Source organism: Frieseomelitta varia, unplaced genomic scaffold (assembly GCF_011392965.1).
Source record: "Frieseomelitta varia isolate USP_RPSP 00005682 unplaced genomic scaffold, Fvar_1.2 scaffold_577, whole genome shotgun sequence".
Taxonomy (NCBI): domain Eukaryota; kingdom Metazoa; phylum Arthropoda; class Insecta; order Hymenoptera; family Apidae; genus Frieseomelitta; species Frieseomelitta varia.
In genome coordinates this window covers 66,627-88,762 of record NW_025110342.1, presented here as the reverse complement: position 1 = coordinate 88,762, position 22,136 = coordinate 66,627, and the positions used below count along the sequence as shown (strand labels likewise).

Genomic DNA, 22,136 nt, shown 5'->3' with positions numbered 1-22,136 from the left:
TGAGAAACCAAAGTGTAGAAAAAGCGAGACATGCTTTTTTAACAGTACGGCATTACAAATAATCTTTCTGCCCATCCAATTGATAAAGATTGAGCACATTGACCAAGAAAGAGCACAAACAATTAACAGTTAGTGTGTTTCGATGATTTTTAAAATTTTATAAACGCAGGTGTAATTCGAAACTGCCTTTCGAAGATGCAGAAACAGAACGAATAAATACTCTGGTGTGGCTTTCTAGCCATCAGTTTTCATTTTTCCGCGCCTTCGAGGATCAAAAAGTGTTTTTTAAACTTAGATTGCAAGTTAGTAATTAATTAATTAATAAAAAATAAATTAATAAAAATTTTATTAAGATGAAAAAATTTTATATAAAAATTAATAATTATAGGTGAAATTTAAATTATTTATATAATATAAATTTCATATATCAAAATATATGCAAAATTAAATATTAGACCAGGATTAGATACCCTATCATACTAATGTAAAAAATACTTTCGAAAAGCGAGGATTCACAACAATATCCTTTTAATCCTGAAGGGTGTATTCTAGTGTGATGTGCATGTTTTTTTTAACTTTGTAACGGAATTTTTTGCAAAGAAATTATTGTACCTTTTGTCAAATTGACAAGGTTTATTTGCACGTATTTGAACGAGGTTTTAAAATTTTTTTTAGGACAAACATAATTATGGTTGAATAGCTAACATAATTATGGTTGAATTATTAATTACATTAATACTTTGTATATAATTTATTAAAGTTAAATATTAAATTTATTAACATAATAAAATTAATAAAAAAAATTCTTCATTATTGAATTAATGAAAATTAAACGAGGGAATTAAAATTAATAATTATAAATTGAAGTGCCAGCAACAGCGGTTAAACTTAGATTATATAAGTTAGTAATTAATTAATTAATAAAAAAACAAATTAATAAAAACTTTATAATAAGATGAAAAAATTTTATATAAAAATTAATAATTATAGACGAAATTTAAATTATTTATATAATATAAATTTATATATTAAAATATATGAAAATTAAATATTAGACCAGGATTAAATATCCTGTCATACTAATATAAAAAATACTTTTATAATAATACTTTAATATAAAATATTAAAAATACTTTTATAAAAATAAGTAAGTATTATAAAAATACTTTTATAACAATACTTTAATAAGTATTATAATAATACTTTATTATTATAATTATATAACAACACTTTAAGTAAGTATTATAAAAATACTTTTATAATAATACTTTATTAATATAAAATTAGTGGCACTGCATACTCGCAGACATAGTCGCTTTTAAAAAAAGGTCGTCTCCTTCGGATTCTGCTTGTCGGAAATAAAAAAAAACGTGGAATTAGTTCCTTAATTAGTATGAGTTTGACTATAGCGGGTACCGAAACAATAGAAAAAAAGTCGGCAATTGAAAAAGCGGCGATACTTTGATGTTCGATTGTCGATTTTTGCATGTTTTCGTTAAACTTCGGAAGCCTAAAAAAAAATATAAAAAATAAAATTCTTTGGTTGATTCTGGTAGAGACTATAGTCACGCATGTACTAAATGCGCACTTAAAATTTTTAGACAATTGGTCAAGTAGATTTCAAGATATCATGGACACCACGTTCTGAAAAACCATAGTTTCCAGAAAAATGCGTTTAAAGTTTAGTATTGCGTGATGCAATGACGCTGGTCGTAGCGTCTTTCAAACAACCATAACTTCGTTAATGTTACGGATTTATTTTTGAAACTATGTCCTTTAAGGACATACAAAAAAAAAAGTCGATTTTTTTCAAAAGTTCACGCTAGAATACACCCCTTATTAACTCCAGATACTTTCCTCCAGCTGTGCCACGTTGTTAACTCAAATAACTGTGTACACTCTATCACATTCCTCTCACAATGACTTCTTGCACCGTCGATAAGATAAAAAACACAATGGTGAGAAAATGAATTAATAAATGGATGTTACGAAGAGGCCTTGAAAGGGGAAAGATCATCGTTATTTCATCGACCAAATAATCACGTATCGATTCCAATTTCACTCGTAAATAAACAAATGATCGCGGATGTTCGAATTCAAGGAACCAGGGAATAACGTGGCGTGAGGAATAAATTTATAAAATGGATCGACGCGTTAAATACAGCGTCAAAGTCAGCTGACATAAACTTGACGAAAAACTTGGAACTTCCTGTAGTATTTATGGAGCACGGTATCCTGCGACGTTTATGGTATTTCAAATAAGTGCGCGGACACATGTAAAGACCAAAAAAAAAAAAATGCAGAACCAGACGCAAGAAACCTCGTGACCACCATCAAAGTGACGGAGTAAAATTGTAGAAAGTTGAAGAACGTTATTGAAAAAGTTCATCTCTATTAACAGCGCCACGGAACACGATTTTGGAACGTCTTGATACCTTGAGGTCGAATTTAGCGGCGAGCGTTCATAAGAGTTCGATTCATTGATTCATTGATTGCAAAAATGTGACGATAGGGACTCTAAAACTAACGTGGCAACGTTGAAGTTCCACCGGAACAGGAGACGTTAGAATGAAAAGCTTCTGGAAAATGTTAGACAAATCTCGCGCCCTCGAAATTATGAATAAAATGTTCAATCTCTTATCGAAATTATTGCCCAATCGAGCAATTGTGATTTAATAATTTAAGTAATTCAATAATAATAATAATAAGTAATTTAATAATAATAAGTAATTGTAATTCAATAATAAACTCTAACATCGTGTCGAATTTGTGAATGAGATCTACAAAAACGACTTGTTAGTGCACCATCAACTTGTTAAGTGCCACGAGTGTTCTCTCGTTCTTGACTCTCGTCAATTATTTCGCCACCTCACTCAATATTTGTATCATGACTTCTGAGACGCCCTGTATCTAAGAAACACCTCGCACAAAAAAAAAGAACGTGCAAAATGTAAAAAAAAAAAAAAAAGAAAAAAAGATAGCGTCAACGAGATATTATATCGTCTGACTGTTCGTTTCGAAGCGGAAGAAAATCAAGGATCATTTGAACAGGTGACTCACCGTGCATATAGGAAGCAAGAGACCAATAACGTAGAGCATCGCGCTAGTTACTGTCGACGGGTGAAACGGATGATACAAAGACTCGTCGTTGCAAAAGAATCCCCGTTCGTATGGTTTGCCGAACAGGAAGAACAACAGCACCGAGGCGCCCACTGAAAACAGAAACGGTGAGATTTTAATTAATTTTCAGTATAATTGTTGTAATTATAATTTCTATTATTATTTTATTATTATTATAATTATTATTATAATTATTATAATTATAATTTTTATTGGTATTATAATTTTTATATTAATTATTATAATTATAATTTTTGTTATTATTATTTATTGTTATTACAATCTTTATTATAATTATTATAATTCTAATTTTTATTATTATTATTTATTGTTATTACAATTTTTATTATAATTATTATAATTCTAATTTTTATTATTATTATTTATCGCTATTACAATTTTTATTATAATTATTACAATTCTAATTTTTATTATAATTATTACAATTCTAATTTTTATTATTATTATTTATTATTGTTATAATTTTTATTATTATTTATTATTGTTATAATTTTTATTATAATTATTATAATTCTAATTTTTATTATTATTTATTGTTATTACAATTTTTATTATAATTATTACAATTCTAATTTTTATTATTATTTATTATTGTTATAATTTTTATTATTATTATTTACTGTTATTACAATTTTTATTATAATTATTACAATTCTAATTTTTATTATTATTATTTATTATTGTTATAATTTTCATTATAATTATCATAATTTATTTACTGGATTGGCCAAAAAGTAATTGTATTTTAAAAAGTAAATGTTTTTTCCCAATAGATTGACAAGTGTATATGTATGTATGTATATATATATATATATAAAATTTATCTAGTATTTATCATTAGTATGATCTAAATAATGATCAAAAAAGTCGTTAAATATGACGACTGAAGGTTGTTGTTGAATGATTAAAAGTAATTTGCATCGCACAAAAATATCCTCTTCTTCATACAAAATAAGGATCACATTTTCCCTGAGTTTCTAAACTTTCATTAAATTCTCGTTCTCGTTTTCGGTCTTACGTGCATAATTTCATTAAAAGGACACGAACGTTGCTGACTTAAGCGTCACCGCACGCGCGTAAATAGAAAGGAGATTTATGGCCGTTGCTCGTCGCGAATAGCGATACATCGTCCTTGGCATAAACGAGACATCATCGTATTACGGGATGACAATCCGTGTAATGATAACTAAATTTGTCGAGCGCTCGTGCGCGCTCGAATACTGTCTGATTCAAACTATGCGCGCCTCCCCTCGTACGCTGATGACACATCATGTATCTCATTTGCATTTTAAACAAGGAACAAATGTATAACGAAATGGTAAACTGTTAGTTAATGATTTGTTATTCTGTTGACTGAACGCTGAGTCACATACAATTTATACTTATATATAAATACTTATATATAAATAGTCACAAGATTTATACTTATATATAAATATATATGTATATTATATATAAATATATGTATATTCGTATCTATATATAAATCGTATTTATATATAAATATATGTATATACTTATATATAAATATATGTATATTCGTATCTCGATAGCAAGTTTAAATATTAAGATGTTTTGTCTTGTTAGATGTTGCAAGGAAATACCGATTTTACTCAATAGTAAATATAAAGTTTCGAAACTTGGGGAAATTTTCTTTCCCTTTTTTACAGAATTATTTGCCAATCAATGAGATTGTGCTGTTTATTTATGTATTTAATCTTCCATAGCTTGAAATTCGACTGACATGTACTATTTAGTTTTTTTTTTTTTTTTTTTAGATCGTTCGTAAGAATTTATATTCTTTATAATCACCAATGATTCTCCTAGAATGTCGAGAACAAGACTCGATAAAAGAATTCCTACAAAACAGTTAATCAAAATCTAACCTAACCGAAACTCAACTTAAACCTAACCTAAACTTAACCTGATCCACCATCTTGAAACCTAACCAAAACCATCTTGAAATCTTACTTAAACCACCATCTTGAAACCTCACCTAAACCATCTTGAAATCTAACTTAAACCACCATCTTGAAACCTAACCTAAAGCATCTTGAAATCTAACTTAAACCACCATCTTGAAACCTAATCTAAACCATCTTGAAATCTAACTTAAACCACCATCTTGAAACCTAATCTAAACCATCTTGAAATCTAACTTAAACTACCATCTTGAAACCTAACCTAAACCATCTTGAAATCTAACTTAAACCACCATCTTGAAACCTAACCTAAACCATCTTGAAATCTAACTTAAACCACCATCTTGAAACCTAACCTAAAGCATCTTGAAATCTAACTTAAACTACCATCTTGAAACCTAACCTAAACCATCTTGAAATCTAACTTGAAACCTAACCTACACCATCTTAAAACCTAACCTAAGCCACCACCTTGAAACCTAACCTAATCCACCCGACTTAAAAACAACCACACGTTTGATGATTGTACATCACATCCTATTTCAGTGGAACGTACAACTTTATCAACTCGAATTACCAGGGGAAACCAGAGGGACAGTAAACTCGACAAGCTTATTTTCACAAATCGTTGGTCACCGATGAAATCGCGTCGCACATCGGCAAGATATCGGCGAGAGACTACCGGTTTGCCTCCTTCTTTTTTTACCTAACAGCCAGTCCGAGGCTGCGATAATTCGAAAATTGAACGCCAGTCGTTCTCTGTCGCATGTCGCATTTATTCAAGCAACGAGTTTTCATCATTTGGAGATTTATACAGTGTACAGCCGGGACCGAAAATGAACGCTTAAGTGGGAAGTGGTGTTATTCTGCAAATTGACGTCGAAAAAAAGAAAGAGAGACAGTCTCAATTCCAAAAATTTGGTGGAGATAAGCGACGAACGCTTACGAGTAAAAAAAAGTGCGGTCACTTATGATGGCACCACTGTGTATCTGTATACTGTGCGATGGCAAACGCATCCAAGTCGAAAAAGTGGGCGGAAAAATCACGAGTAAAGGTGAAATTACAGCGTTATTGGACGCGGTTACCCTTCGCTGTTTGCTCGATGAAAATCGTGAGAAGGCCTCGCCTCCGCCACTACCTGGAAATCGCTCGACCGAGCTCAGCTATTAAGATAATTGTCACGCTGGCTTTTAAAGTAAAACAGAGAGGAAGGGGCGATACAGTGGGCAGCGGGCAGTAAGCAGCTCTAGCGACTCTCGCAAACATCGCACGTGGTCATTATTTATGCAGCAAACTGCATACGTCCGAGCTGATCGCGGTTGCATATACATTTAGTACGGACTGGTTGAAGTTCCACGATCATTCGCCCCGGTAATCGTGCCTCGAATTTATTGCCAGCGGCAGCTGGTATTATTTAGAAATATGCGGGATATACCGTGTGTTTTTCGAGCTATTGGCACGATGTTCGAATTGCCGTTCCGAGAAAACCGCGTGGTTTTATCGCTCCGTTGAATATAACCGACAACCGGGTGAGATTTTGGCGTGCCCCGAGGAATTTCCAAGTTCTTTTCCCCTTTTCGTTTGTTTTTCTTTTTTTTTTTCTTTTTATTTAACAATGAGAACTTTTTAAAAAAATTAATTCTACGAATGTTACTCTTTTCTTTCTGGAGTAAGCAGATCAAAGAATGTAGATTATACGGAGAGAATTTAAAATGAATTTTACTTTTTTTGAAGTAGGATGATGTACATGTATAAATTTCAATTATACAAGTTCGCGCAAAAATGAAGTTTTATTGCGCAAATAAAAAATGAACGAAAAATAAGGAATAAAATTCTTCCAGCGTGAAAATTTCAGCTCTGAATCGAAATTCAAAGTTGCAACACAGTTTGACAAACTTTTCATTTATGTTCCTTCGTTATGGACAGAATCATCAGACGATACTGTCAGAAATTAAATGTACAGTAGATCCGTTGACTATAAACTGTAGACTAGAGCTGTAGATGTAGAAGGAAACTAAATGTAAAATTCAAGGTGAATTGGAACTGAATGTAGAACTATTAAACTGGGACGCACAGAGTAGTGGCTAACAATTCCTTCCAGTCTATCTTTACCTAATCGACATCAAAATATAAGAAGAAACTAATTTTGTTAATTTTGTTAATTTCAAATTAAATTGATGTTCGGACATGATTTTTTCATTATTTCGTTTTAAAAATTATTTCTTTCAAACGTTGAACCGTCAAAATGTTTGCAAATTTGTGCTGTTTTTTCAGTAGATAGTGATTTTTGGTCTAACATAATATATAGGTATTTTCCATATATTCTTAATATATAATACAGGTATGTAATATATATCCATGCCTAATTTATTATATTATTATATATATTATATATATTACCTGATACCTAATATATTATATATATTATTATAATACCTAATGTACCTAATACCAAATATATTATGTATATTATAATAATATCTAATGTACCTAATACCTAATATATTAGGTATACATTATGTATATTATATATTATAATGTACCTACTACCAAATATATTACGTATATTATAATAATATCTGATGTACCTAATACCTAATATATTATGTATATATCATATATATTATAATAATACCTAATGTACCTAATTTACCTAATATATTATATATATTATAATAATGCCTAATATACCTAATATCTAATATATTCTGTATATTATATTAATACCTAATGTGCCTAACACCAAATATATTAAGTATATTATAATAATACTTAATGTATCTACTACCCAATATTCTGTATATTATAATAATACCCAATGTACCTAATACCTAATATATATATTGCATACCTATATTATATATTAAGGATATATATTATATATAATATATTAGGTATTAGGTAAGTTAGGTATTATTATAGTATACATAATATATCAAGTATTACATACATTAGGTATTCTTAACATCTTATCACGCCTGTGTCGCTGTTTTAAAATCGTAAATTGAAGGAAGCTGGTCATGAAAGAGGCGTCGAAATTAAGTCGAACATCGAACGAGACGCGACAGGCGTTAACTATAATTGGCGAATATTATCGCCCGTTTTCTTGTCAATCGCTTAATTGGGTTGCATGTTTATCTCTACACCAACTATGCACGTACATATACATACGTGCAGCTGATGTCGTAACATCCGTTCCAGATAAAATCACTCCATTCGAAAATTTTAATTAACGCCTCGTGGTAAATCTAACAAGCAAAAACTGGATAAGCAGTTCCCATTAATTCGTCGTTACGCGTGTAACTCGTTCGCCCTACTCTGTTCGTGAAAAATCGCGATCATTGATACGCGTAGATAGTACGAAACGCTTCGAAGGCGGATAACGAGCTTCGACTGCCGTTCGATTATCTGAACTAAACGTAAAAGATCGAGAGTGTTTCAAATGAAATTAAACCGAGCCACAAATTACCTTCATTTTTCGTTCATTTTCGTATGCTTCTCCTCCTACCTCTCTTCTGATCAATTAGCATATTATCAAAAAAATATTAATATTAGTATTATTAAAAAATTAATAATTAATAAAATTAATAAAATTAATAATTAATAATAATTAATAATATTAATATTTTTAATATTATCGAAAATATATTAATGTTAGTATTATTATATTACCAAAAATATGTTAATTAATAAAATTAATTATCAAAAATATATTAATTAATAAAATTAATAATTAATTTTAATTAATAATATTAACATTTTTAATATTATCAAAAATATATTAATGTTGGTATTATTATATTATCAAAAATATATTAATATTAGTATTATCATATTATCAAAAATATATTAATATTAGTATTATTAAAAAATTAATAATACTAATATTAATATTAGTTAATAATTAGAATTAAATTAATATTATTAAAAAAAATTATTTACATTTGCATTGTTACTTAAATTCTTTCGCGCAATGTGTCTTTACAGAGAATTATATATTTATTTTACAGAGAAAAAAAAAGTAACGTGTGGCACGAGTGGGCTTTTTTCATACGAGGCTCAAAGAAGAAAAAATGACTGTCGTAACATTATTATTATGTCCTAAGCGTATCTACGTTCCGTGAATTTTACGTAACGTCAAGTATGTAAGTTAAGTAACAACATACATATGCATGAGATTAAGAAAAAATGATTGTCAACTATCATATCGACACGAGATTATCCAATCGTCGAACTCGCACGATCGTATTAAATCGAATCGAGGAAAATAAAGAGGACAGAAGAGAGTGGCGATTGTGCACATCAACATTTGTATGAACTTTGTCCACAGATATTATACTTGTTACGTGATTCAAGTAGAAAAAAAAATTTCGCAAATGAAGTATATGCGTTCAGAGACAACGCCCCAAGCATCGTCGCGCAATTCGAAAATAACAATAAACATAATAACTGCGCGATTTTTCAACGATCGAACTAATGACGAATTCTCTATACGATTTTAAACATGTTTGTGTGACTTGCCTATCACACATAACGAAATAGTAAAAAAATGTATAATATAGTATATTATATTTAATATTATAGTATAGTATATAACAAATATATTATATTATATAGAAATTGTAGTATATAATATTATAGTTATAAGTATATAAGTTATAAGAATATAGTATACTGTATTTAGTATTATAGTATAATATAGTATATTGTATTTAGTATTATAGTATAATATAGTATATTGTATTTAGTATTATAGTATAATATAGTATATTGTATTTATTATAGTCTAATATATTATAGTGTATTTATTATAGTCTAATATATATACTATAATAGAATATAGTATATTATATTTAGTATTATATATAATATATACTATAGTATAAATATATTGTTTAGTATTATATAAATAGTATAAATAATAGTAATAAGTATATTATGTTATATATTAGTATTATAGCATATAATAGTATAATTATAAGTATATAACTTATAAGAATATAGTATATTATATTTATATATTTATTACTATATTATACATTTTAATATAAATATAATATAGTACATTATATTTAGTATTATAGTATAGTATATATAATATTAATAAATATATTATATATATAGTATTGTGGTATAGTTATAAGTATATAAGTTATAAAAATATAGTATATTGTATTTAGTATTATAGTATAGTATATAATAAATATATTGTCTAGTATTATATAAATAGCGTAAATAATAGTAATAAATGTATTATGTTATATATTAGTATTATAGTATATAATAGTATAGTTATAAGTATATAATTTAAGTTATAAGAATATAGTATATTGTATTTAGCATTATAGTATAGCATATAATAAATATATTATATTATATATTAGTATCATAGTATAGTATATAATAAATATATTATATTCTATACTAGTATTATAGTATACTAGTATTATAATACAAGTTATAAGAAAATATACTATATTATATTTAGTATATCATAGCATAGCATACAATAAATACATTAGACATAATTATGTTTCTCATTTCTTCCTTCCATTATTGCCAGCGAATGTAAAAGCTAATCTAACGAAGTAAACTTTCGCGTCTGGAATGTTTCGGGACGAAGCATCTCCGACACATTAACACATGATCGACAAAGGATGAAGGTGAATGGCAGCGCGAAGAAACGGTATTATTAAATGACTGGCAACGACTTCAGTCATCCGGTCAGCAAGAATTCACGGCGATGACCACCTATGATACCTATACATACATACATACATACATACATACATATGTACACGTACATGTGTGCACCTATGCTTTTAAATGGATGTCAAGGCGGATCTAAATCGATTTTGCTTTCTCAGACTGTACACACCGTAGGACACACGCCCGTCCCGTTCGTAATCGTGAATAATACGCACGTACATATTGTGTTCATTATCAGTCCTTGCATAACACGCGTTCGCGCCAAGTGTATTGGAAACCGGCGAGTATATTACACCCGGCGAGGTTACCGACACATGTATACTGTTACTGCAAATTGTTTTCGTATTAGTATCGATTACGTTTATTTAGTGGCGGGGGAAACGGCGAGAAACATGTTGATGTTCGCGATTCTCCTTTTGCGCGGCATTATCAGATGAAATAAAAGAGAGGATACGTGCTCCGGTTTACAGCTCAATCACGTACATATGTGTACAGCGATGGTCATTTAAAACCGATGTACGTCGATACTTGGATGCTATTCTATACGTTTATTGCTACGTTATATTGTACTATACATTTATTATTACTGCATATACGTATATTATGCTATATTACACATTCATTGCTATATCATACTGTATTATATTTATTCTATACTGTAATACTAATATATAATATATTTATTATATAAAACTATTAACTATATTTTGAGTATACTGTAAAACTATACTATTAACTATATTTTTAATATACTGTAAAATGCTATTAACTATATTTTGAATCTACTATAAAATACTATTAACTATATTTTGAATATATTGTAAAACTATACTATTAACTATATTTTGAATCTACTGTAAAATACTATTAACTATACTTTGAATCTATTATAAAATACTATTAACTATATTTTGAATCTACTATAAAATACTATTAACTATATTTTGAATATATTGTAAAACTATACTATTAACTATATTTTGAATATACTATAAAATGCTATTAACTATATTTTGAATCTACTATAAAATACTATTAACTACATTTTGAGTATACTGTAAAACTATACTATTAACTATATTTTGAATCTACTATAAAATAATATTAACTACATTTTGAATATACTGTAAAACTATACTATTAACTATATTTTGAGTATACTGTAAAACTATACTATTAACTATATTTTGAATATACCACAGAATTATACTATGGACTATATTTTAAGTATACTATGAAACTATATTATTAACAATACTTTAAATATACTAAAAAAGCATAGTATTATATATTTTTATCACAAATGAATAAATATGTTGTGTCAATGTTATTTAACACCGAAGCTACCCTTCTGTCGATGCTGAAAAAAAAGATTTCCCTCAGAGATATTAAAGTAAAAAGAATAGAAAAATTTTACAACACAATAGCAATAAAAATTGTACAGGGTTTTACAATAAAAGCAAAGCTTTTATTTACACAATTTCCAATGTCATTCAAGAATCATTTGAATCTCTAAAAAAAAGAATACATTATTTTACATGTATAAAATTTCTAAATATATATATATATATAAACTGATTATTCTAACCATGTTGACGGTTGTAGTATGACACCTTCGTCTCTCCAAACTAATTCATCAGCCTGTCATTAACAGCATTTGCGGCGTTGATACGTGTTATTAATTAATAATAAAATTCGTTTGAATCCGTGTATTTCAAGTACAACGTATTACAGTAATATACGTGTCAGTAATTTCCTTCATAAACTGGTACCGGAGTTTGAAAGAAAAAAAAAAAAAAAGAGGAAGAAAACCACGAGAAAAGCGATCCAGAGGATATCCTACACGAGTACAATTTCCTCCTCTTGACACCTTAAGAGTAAGAACCAGAAATAACACAGGTACTATCCATCTAAATATATTCATTAGCTGATTGATATTTTCTAAATATGTTTTTTCTTCCAACTGGTTCCTTTAAATACTTTTATTCATCTAACCGGTCCATTGAAACAAGACACTCTATCGGAAACATTCGAACCACGTCGTACCGACAATTCCAACACCCACAACGTTAAATCATTCTGCGAATAAGAAAATATCCGATCTCGCGTTGAAATAAATTCCCCCTCTTACCGAGTGTCTGAAACAGAAACGGTCGACTAATTTCCATCTAAACGGGCGGACTCGTTCGGAATAAAATACACCTAAAAAGATACAGACCACGGTTTTCCGAGTGCAGAAATTGAATATTTCGTTGAACGTTTCTGCTCGTTACGAACTGCGTTAAGATAGAAACTTCAAGCGTGAATTTTAAAGTATATATATCGATCGAATTTCATTTACAAGTCAATCAAGTTGGAAATAACAAATCTAACGATTCAGTGGAATCTACAGTCCATTTGCATTCTACGCTCATTAAATTCCATTTTGTCAATATTATAATTTATTCGAAATCGTACCGGAATTTTAATACAAACGATTTAACAAATATTAAACATTAAATTATTACATAATATACAGGATGTTTCGTAACTTGTAGGATCCACTTCGGGAGCTGATTATACGCCTAATAAAATAATGAAAGAAAAGTCATATAAATAAGTGTTCTATCTGTCTTCGTTTATGAGATATAATGAACTTTATAAACAGAGCAAACTCTAGTAAGCTAGTTTCACCAGGGATGGTACATTCAACTTTCATAATAATCATAATTGGGATGAAGAAAACCCACGTGTTATTGTGCAGTCAAGATCATCAACACCAGTTTAATTGAAACGTATGGACAGGAATAATTGATAAATTTTTAATTGGACCTTTTTTTCTTGATGGGAAACTAACAGGCACAAAGTACGTTGATTTTTTTCAGCACGCGTTTACACGAAATATTAGAGAAAGTTCCAGTCGATATTAGATCTTCGTACGCGGTTTATGCATGATGGAGCTACGCCGCATTTTAGCCGAGTGGCCAGGCAATTTTTCAATCAACACTTTGCAAATAAATGGATTGGTCGTGGAGGTCCTACTTGCATGGCCTGCTCGTTCTCCGGATTTGAATCCATTCGATTTTCATTTGTGGGGACATTTAAAATCTATTGTATACGCAACGTCGATTGAACACGCTGAAATACTACGAAATAGAATAGAGCAAGACTTCTGACAAATTCGAGAAACACCAGGAATGATAGAGAGAGAGAGAGAGAGAGAGTACACGTGACAACGAGAACAGACGAAGAGAAAAGACGTTCCAGGATCGAGAACATTTAACGAGCGACTTTCTTCTCAGGGCTCCGAAGCAGTGTTATGCGATGGTGGTAACGGTTTCGAGGCAATGAGGTTCACATGGTGTGTCGCGTGTGCTTCGTGTCCTTTTCGCCTCGAATATGCTCGAGAAGACACGACTACTCCCCTAACACTTCCTACTCGCGGACATCGCGCCAACACTCATCTTTCAATCCCTTGGCTCGAGATTTATTCGTGAGTCCGCCAGATAGAAATAAACGAGTGAACACGCTCCCGTATCATGATACTTGCAGAAAGCGACGTCATCCCCGGAAATTAAGTAGAGACTACGGAATCTTTGTCGCCTTTGGTCATGAAGTCACGTTGATCGACACCACGTGGAAAATGTTCGTGTATGTTCATTTTTCGTTCAACGAACGAACTTACAAAAGTCATTTATCTCTTTCTAGAATCGAACATTACATTAACCTTCTAAGAACGGAGTATTTAAATCCGTCCTTCGCTGATGGACGGATTTAAATCGCCAGGCGAAGTTTAATTTTACATGTTTTCACGTAAATTATTGTGGTTCCTATATTTTCAAAGTTAATCAAATCAAATAAAGACTACGTTATTTTGCAGTAATTTGTTACAATTTATTTGCAATAATAATATTATCGGTGTTATTATCGATATTATATAGGTGTCGATATATCGGACGTTAGTACTCAGAAGGTGAAGAAATTAATTAAAAAAGAAATTGAGTTGATCAATGACAACGTTGAAATTTTTTTCCCCCATTTGTGTCGGTCAGGTCTTCTGAATGTTGCTTCAACTCATTATTAACTTTTCTATTAACATGTTGCGCTGGAATGACGTCCAAAATTGCAATATTTTTTACAGTTTTAAATGTACAATTATAAATATTGTTATATATATATATATATAAATTAATATTGTTTTAAATATATAGTTATAAAATATTGAAATATTTAAATAAATATTTAATTATTTAAATATTGAAATATTTAAATAAATAAATTTATTACTTCTCAGTAATTTCTGTCCAGCGATATACCAATGAAAATTCAAAAAGAAAGAAAGACGAATTACACGGTTTGGTCACTCGTTATGGTCCGCGAACCACAGCCACTAGCGCAAGTGGTCAATTAATCCCAAAATTTCGACCGATATTCTAGATACTGCGTTCGTCTCACGTGGAAAAAAATTTATTTTCTAGTCAGAGATTCAAGTCAGTGAATCGTTAAAACTGACATGTATATAGTGTGTAACATCGCGGCGACCGGTTCTATAAAAGCTTTATTTAAAAACATTTACTAAATCTGATCTCTACCGTGGAGAGAGAATGTTCCATAAAGGAGCATGGCCGGTGGACTATACATTTGTGAAAAATAGAAAGGTAGAAATGCCGAGTGCGTGAGTAAACAACTATAAATAACTATTAAAAATCGCACGAGACTGTAATAACGTCATAGATCACCAACGCTGACGTTACAATGGCATCATCAGTTGTTACAGCGTTGATATTATACATTGAATAATTAATTAAAATATAAAATAAATTAATTAAAATATTCAATATAAGTATCCTATTATTCATTCTACAATTAATGTAAATATCAATTACCAATATACATATACATTATTTATTATATATTATTACATTAATTTCAATAATTATTTCTAATTTTTCTAATTTATAATTATTTCTGATTTATTACATCAATTTCAATAATTATTTCTAATTTAAACAAATTTTTCTCATTAAATAAAAAAATTAGAAAGAAAAAAAGTTCCACCTGGGATTCAATCCAATTTGAAAATTTACACTGCCATTTTCAATACCTTCTATTTTTTTTTTTTTTTTTTTTTTAATCAGATTATTACTTTTAACTTTCGATGTTGAAACTACCTTATCAATTCCTATAATTTTACACCTAAGATAACACGTCTCACAGTATCTTCGATCGTACGAGATAATAATAAGTATTTTCGATTTTACGAAGAAGAGATCACTATAGGTTGCCACGCAGAAAGACCACCCTGCGCTGTTCGGAGAGGGACATTCGTGGGAAGTATTTAACATCGACCAACGAAACATCGAGCAACAAAACCATCGAGAGAGTTACTGACCTTCCATTCAGTCATTGAATCAAGGCGAATTTTCAGCGGCTAATCTGCACTTGCGGCCCCGTTGTATGGGCTCGATTTAACACGTGTTAACCAGCGAGCGAGGCCCAGTGACACACAGGTTCCGACAAAATTGCCGCTAATACTCTGCCACCACCCAGCCCGGACCTGTTTCTGCCGCTTAACGAAGTTTGAAAGGGTCCAGTTATTAGAGAGAATCGTGAAAGACACGCTCCGTTTAGTCGTACCGCTTCGAAGGTTCGGGCACAATAGCCGACGAAAAAGTCAAAGAATACCGGCCTTAGGAAAAAAGAAAAAAGAAGAGCATTCTTCTCAGCCTGCTCGCTTCAATTCCGTTCGTTCGATCTTAATTAACTTGAATCGAGAAGCATTTCTTTCCACACTCACGTCAGAGTTAGTTATCATTTAATGAATTCGTTTTTATAATCGAACCGTTTCTGATTTCTATATTATCATATTCCTCCAGGAACAGAGCTCCCTGCCGAGAGTTAACTGAATTGATAACACTTCCCTCTCCTAGATTTAGATTCTCCTCTAAATTCTATCACTGAATATTTCGTTACGTTTCTATTTCAACGAAAAAGAGAACGAGAAATTCGTTTGGACACTGCGGTACTTATTAACAAGCATTAATTATACAGTGATTATAGGCAGTATTTGTCCAGGCCACTATTGTAATTATTTACTCGCAAAGTAATCGAGGAATTTACGTTTCTGCTCATTTTTATTCCACTCTCTTTACTCTGAAATCAGTTCCTCTTAAAGAACGACGAATTACATGCTGACTAACTACTACTTCCTTTCAAGTAATACTCACGTGTCAACTAGCATGAATTTATGAAATTATGAACTATGAATCAACTGATATAATACCCGCGTAGATTGTGTATCAAAAAAAATATGTACATATATATATATATATATGCTAATACGTACTCGTTCACATTTTAATCTCATTTTCTACCTTGCTAACTTTGCTGGCTCGATAACTTATTTGATATAATGAATTTAAGAAAATATTTTCTCTTGTTTTCATTTTTATTTACCGACCGCTTTTCTCCCTCGTCGCAAACAACAGCGTAAATACATAATCACATGCTACTACCGCCCCGTTTCCATCGTTATACATGCATTACACGCGTGCCAATTATTTTAATTTTAAAACACACTCGTGCCTTAAATCAACATCCTACCTATCAGGGCACATGCCCCAACGTAATAATATAACAACAGCCTACACGCTGTGAGAACAACGTTACACCGTGTACTATTACAATATCTAATAAATATTTCAATCACCGAGTTACGTGTAATTTTCTGTCATCGAGGGAAATTGATTGGTACCATTAAAACCACTGATATTATATTTTCGCAATAAATAGATCTGAATAGATAAGAACGGGAAGATAAGAAAAAAGAAGAAAAAAAATATTAATAGTATAAATATTAATATTTCTAGTATTAATAGTAATAGTATTAATAGTAAATAGTAAATATTAATATTTCTATATTAATAGTATAAATATTAATATTTTTATATTAATAATATAAATATTAATAGTAAATAATAGTAAATAATAATATAAATATTAATAGTAATTAATAGTAAATAATAATATAAATATTAATATTTCTATAGTACTAATAGCATAAATATTAATGTTTCTAGTATTAATAGTAAATAGTAAATATTAATATTTCTAGTATTAATAGTATTAATAGTAAACAGTAAATATTAATATTTTTATAGTATTAATAGTATAAATATTAATATTTCTATATTAATAGTATAAATATTAATATTTCTAGTATTAATAGTATTAATAATAAACAGTAAATACTAATATTTCTATAAATATTAATATTTCTATAGTATCAATACTATAGAGATGCAAGTTGAATTATTAACATTAGAATTATTAAGTTACTACCCACATTTGCATGTAATTGCAAAAAAATCGAAATCATTTTGATAGGATTGAGTGGTCCTAGTGTTCTATCAAAAAAATTAAAAAATGAAAGGTATATTATGCATAAGAAGAAAGATACAAGCCATTATGTACCTATCATTTGTAAGATATCCTATATCTTATAAAAGAATCATTCAAAACCTGATAAATGCGTCATTATTAAAATCTGGAATCTATATAATTTTATTTTAAGAAAAAAAGAAAAACACAAATTTATCATTTTGGCTACTCTGATACATCTAGTGTTAAACTGGGGGAATCCCAAACAAACAAATCGTACACTTGGATAAAACAGGAATCTACTATTACTCTCGACGTGATTTACATTTCTCGCGCATTTCTTTCAAGCTACTTGTTGTTACTTGTATCAATATTCATTCGACAAAAATATAAAAAAATCAAGCGACGAGAATGCAATTAGACAATATAATTATCGTTTTAGAATTAAAATTATATCTCTACGAATAACACGTATGTAACGGATGAATGGTTTTGTAAAGAAAAAAAAAAGAGAGAGAGAAGAAAAATGAGGTAACCTTACGATTCAGACTCAGTCGCATGTAAGTAATTTGAAGGCAAACGCGACAAACAAAGGTGGAACAAATAGACACCTGTGAGCAACTTTCGAGACGAAAATGCCCTCGGCCTACTTCCCGCCGTGAATAATACTCATTTTTGCGTTATCTGGTTTTCATCTGTGTCCACAGTCCCTCCACTCGTCGCGTTTCTCTTTATCGACTGGCAAGACACTTTTAGCCGCGACTTTCGCGAACTTCCCCAAATTTCGCGATCTTCGAAGAATTTATATAGTATGTTCTCCATATAATAAAAAAATATAAAAAAATAATATAATATAATAATAAATATAATAATAATATAATAAAAAATAAAAAATAATATAATATAATAATAATAAATATAATAATAATATAATAAAAAATAAAAAATAATATAATATAATATGAAAAAATCCAAAATTCCAGTTTTTTATCTAGTTTTTTTTAATTTGTACTCTCAAAATATGAATTTACTTGAAAACCCGCAGATACAAGATACTATTTGATAGTATACGAGATCCTTGGGACTAGCTATCTTACTGAAGACAATGATCACTATGGAGAATCATGTTATAAATGTAATCTGATGTTCGTTGATACAGGCAGATACCATTACGTCGGCCTTTTCGTTATTCTAATTGCAAAAGAATTATTATTATTACTTTTATTATGATACGTTTTCGTACCGTTTCAACTTTCTATGTCCAAAAAAATTAATAAATCTATTTGGAGCGCGAATTTCAACATTCATCATGAATGGTCGTGAAGAACAATTTGATCAAAAAATTTCCCGTTAAAAATGGCCCATCTATGGAATCTCCTTGAACATTACACGAAAAATATCAAATAACTGCAGCGTACCAGATACAACCCGTTAAACGAAACCGTGTCACCACTTCTCAGATTAAATCGATCGAGCTAAAGGGTGTGTGTTTGCCGAGATAATCTAAACAATTTTTCATAACCTGTTTTCAAACATCGAACATCAAGAAACTAAACAGACCGGCAGAAGGCTAAAGAATTCCCTTGCACATTCGCGCTGACGATGCAATGAAGAAAAAAAAAAATGCAAACCTCGGGGAACTCGCTCGGTACGAAAACGTATGAGAAACTAATTGCCATCGGTATCCGTGACGCTTAACGCGATTAAATTAAATTAAATTTTGTCGAGATTTAATTTTATCTAAGAACGTGGCGGACGATCGATTCTTCCGTCGTTCGTGCAAATGAAATCCGCGAATCTCAATTGGTATGTAACCCAGGGAACTCGCCTACTTAAACAATAACCTTCATACGTGCGCGATCTATTTACATTTTACGGTAGAATGTGACCTGTGCTGCAATAGTAAAATTTTATTGCGCACGTAAACAAAGAAACTAGACAGAAAGCGGAATAATCACGTTTATGCATTTATGGAAAAATTCGAAAATATAAACATAACGTTGTAATGCACACGAATATCTAAAGTGCTGTGTCACCGTCATTGAAAATAATGAAAACAATTCTCTGCCCAAACTCGGATTTCTTAACTACATTTACAAAAACATGGATTCGCATAAACATCCGCAATGTGGTAATAACAACGCATTGTGTAATACGACGCATGTAGGTCAGATCACCCAAGTTTCAAAATAAAATCGAAATTCAGTCTTTGCATAGAATAATTGAACTTCTATATTACGAGGTGTTATGAAATATTCGTATATTAACAAAAGAATGAGAAATATATCGATATATCGAATACGATATATCGAATGTATATCGAATACGATATATCGAGTATAAGGAAAAATAGTACCTGTAATAAAATTATTTGAGGAGGTATTACGTAATATTATATATAAATAAACAACAAAACATCCAAAAATAAATACAAACATTCTATTATCTTTCTTGATGATTCAAAGTTACATTCTCGTAGAAAACTATGGCCGTCAAGCTGTCAATATACACATAATATCTATATTACCTATATCTTACATTGTTTATCACGCTATTTAAACAGCCTGTTTCCAAACGTAAATCAATTAAAAATGGTTCACAATTGAATTTGATAAATTACAAGGCAGCTTGTTTGAATGCCCTTCTGACTCAACAAACCCTGCCATTATTTTACATCGGAGTATATTTTCAATTCCCGAATGAACACAGGCACCTGCCAATTTAAAGGTTAGCTCGGTGGCAGATCAAACGGGCCGCGTGCGGCGCCTCGACTGTCAATCTGACAGCTGCCTGATATAACGTAATCATCGTTCATCGTACTCCTCTAGCACGGATACAAAGGAATCTCGCGAACCAGTCGTATTACGAATTGCAGATACATTCTAACTACCCGTTCGCGCGTCTACATGTACGAATATGTTGATCCACTTACCAACGAGCAAGCACACGAAATCAATGATGATCTTTCGTAGAATCATTCTCGATGACCGATCCATAGTGACTCGGACTGATTCGTATTCTTTTTTTCTATCTCCCTCCCTCTCTCCTTGTCCCGCTTTCTTCAAATCAAACTTTTAGAAGGAAGAACGTTTGATACTTAAACGTTGCTACACGATCGCGAGATAGGCAAAACGAGTACACTTCGGAGGAGGACACGACGTGCTTACGCGTGGTTGTCTAGAAAAACTAAGAAAAAAACCATCCCGATCATACGGCTCGGAATGGACTGAACGACGCTCGAATGGTGGCTCGCGAATCTACCTACGAAACACAGTATACAACCGGCCCGATCGAGATCCGAGCGACGACTGCGGCTGCGTCTCGCGCCACTGCTCTGTCCGCGCATACAAACGCACGTGTGCCTACCCCGGTCCGTGAATACACAGTCCGTAGTTTAATAATGGGTGCTCATTGTAATATAAAACAAACATAAAATATAAATCTCCTCCACGAAACGAATGAACGCTCACCTTTTCGATTATTTTATTCGGTTCTATTATTCGGTGTGCGACCGTTACATTTTTACGAATCCGTGATAAGTATCGATATTTGACGATCGATAATAAGTAATCAATAATAAAACGGTATAAAAGATATAGCAGTAAAGATTTTATATTTGTGAAAACTAAATGAAATAAATAGATTTTAACGAAATAATCTTTCAGAAAAATAAGTATGGCACTTGAGTAAAAATAGTTGCCAAAGTTATCGTTAAATATCGTTATTATCTACCTAATATTATCGATATGCAACAGTGAATTTTTTAAGGTTAACAATTATTTTCGAAAACATAAGAAATGTACAAGCACGCTGCGTGTAGGCATTCTATGATAGTAAAGTTATTAAACAAGAATGTACTTACAATATTAATTGTGTGCCTAAAATTCTGGAATGATAGAAACATATATAAGGAAAACCATCTTACCTTCTTGAAATTGTCAAGAAATACAGGATCCCCAATATCGTAAAATAAGGTCATTGCCTCAAATTGCTTTTATCTGCTC

The 22,136-nt window shown here is 30.5% G+C and overlaps 1 protein-coding gene and 1 long non-coding RNA gene across 3 annotated transcripts in view; one reads left to right on the top strand and one right to left on the bottom strand.

Annotated features, from left to right (window-relative positions):
* Nucleotides 1-21,438, bottom strand: part of LOC122534153 (putative phosphatidate phosphatase) — a 70,312-nt gene extending 48,874 nt beyond the window's left edge. For both annotated transcript variants that reach the window (XM_043664524.1, XM_043664523.1), the window contains exons 1-2: nt 21,065-21,438; nt 3,061-3,212 (exon numbers count right to left, since the gene is read on the bottom strand). In XM_043664524.1, the coding sequence (XP_043520459.1) occupies nt 3,061-3,212; nt 21,065-21,128 (216 nt within the window). In that variant the 5' untranslated portion in view covers nt 21,129-21,438. The remainder of the gene's footprint in view (nt 1-3,060; nt 3,213-21,064) is intronic.
* On the top strand, nt 3,142-9,600 carry LOC122534163. Its single transcript, XR_006307842.1, has 3 exons — nt 3,142-3,227; nt 5,610-6,593; nt 9,075-9,600. It is a non-coding gene; the product is annotated as an uncharacterized LOC122534163 (long non-coding RNA).
* Nucleotides 21,439-22,136: the final 698 nt, after the last annotated feature.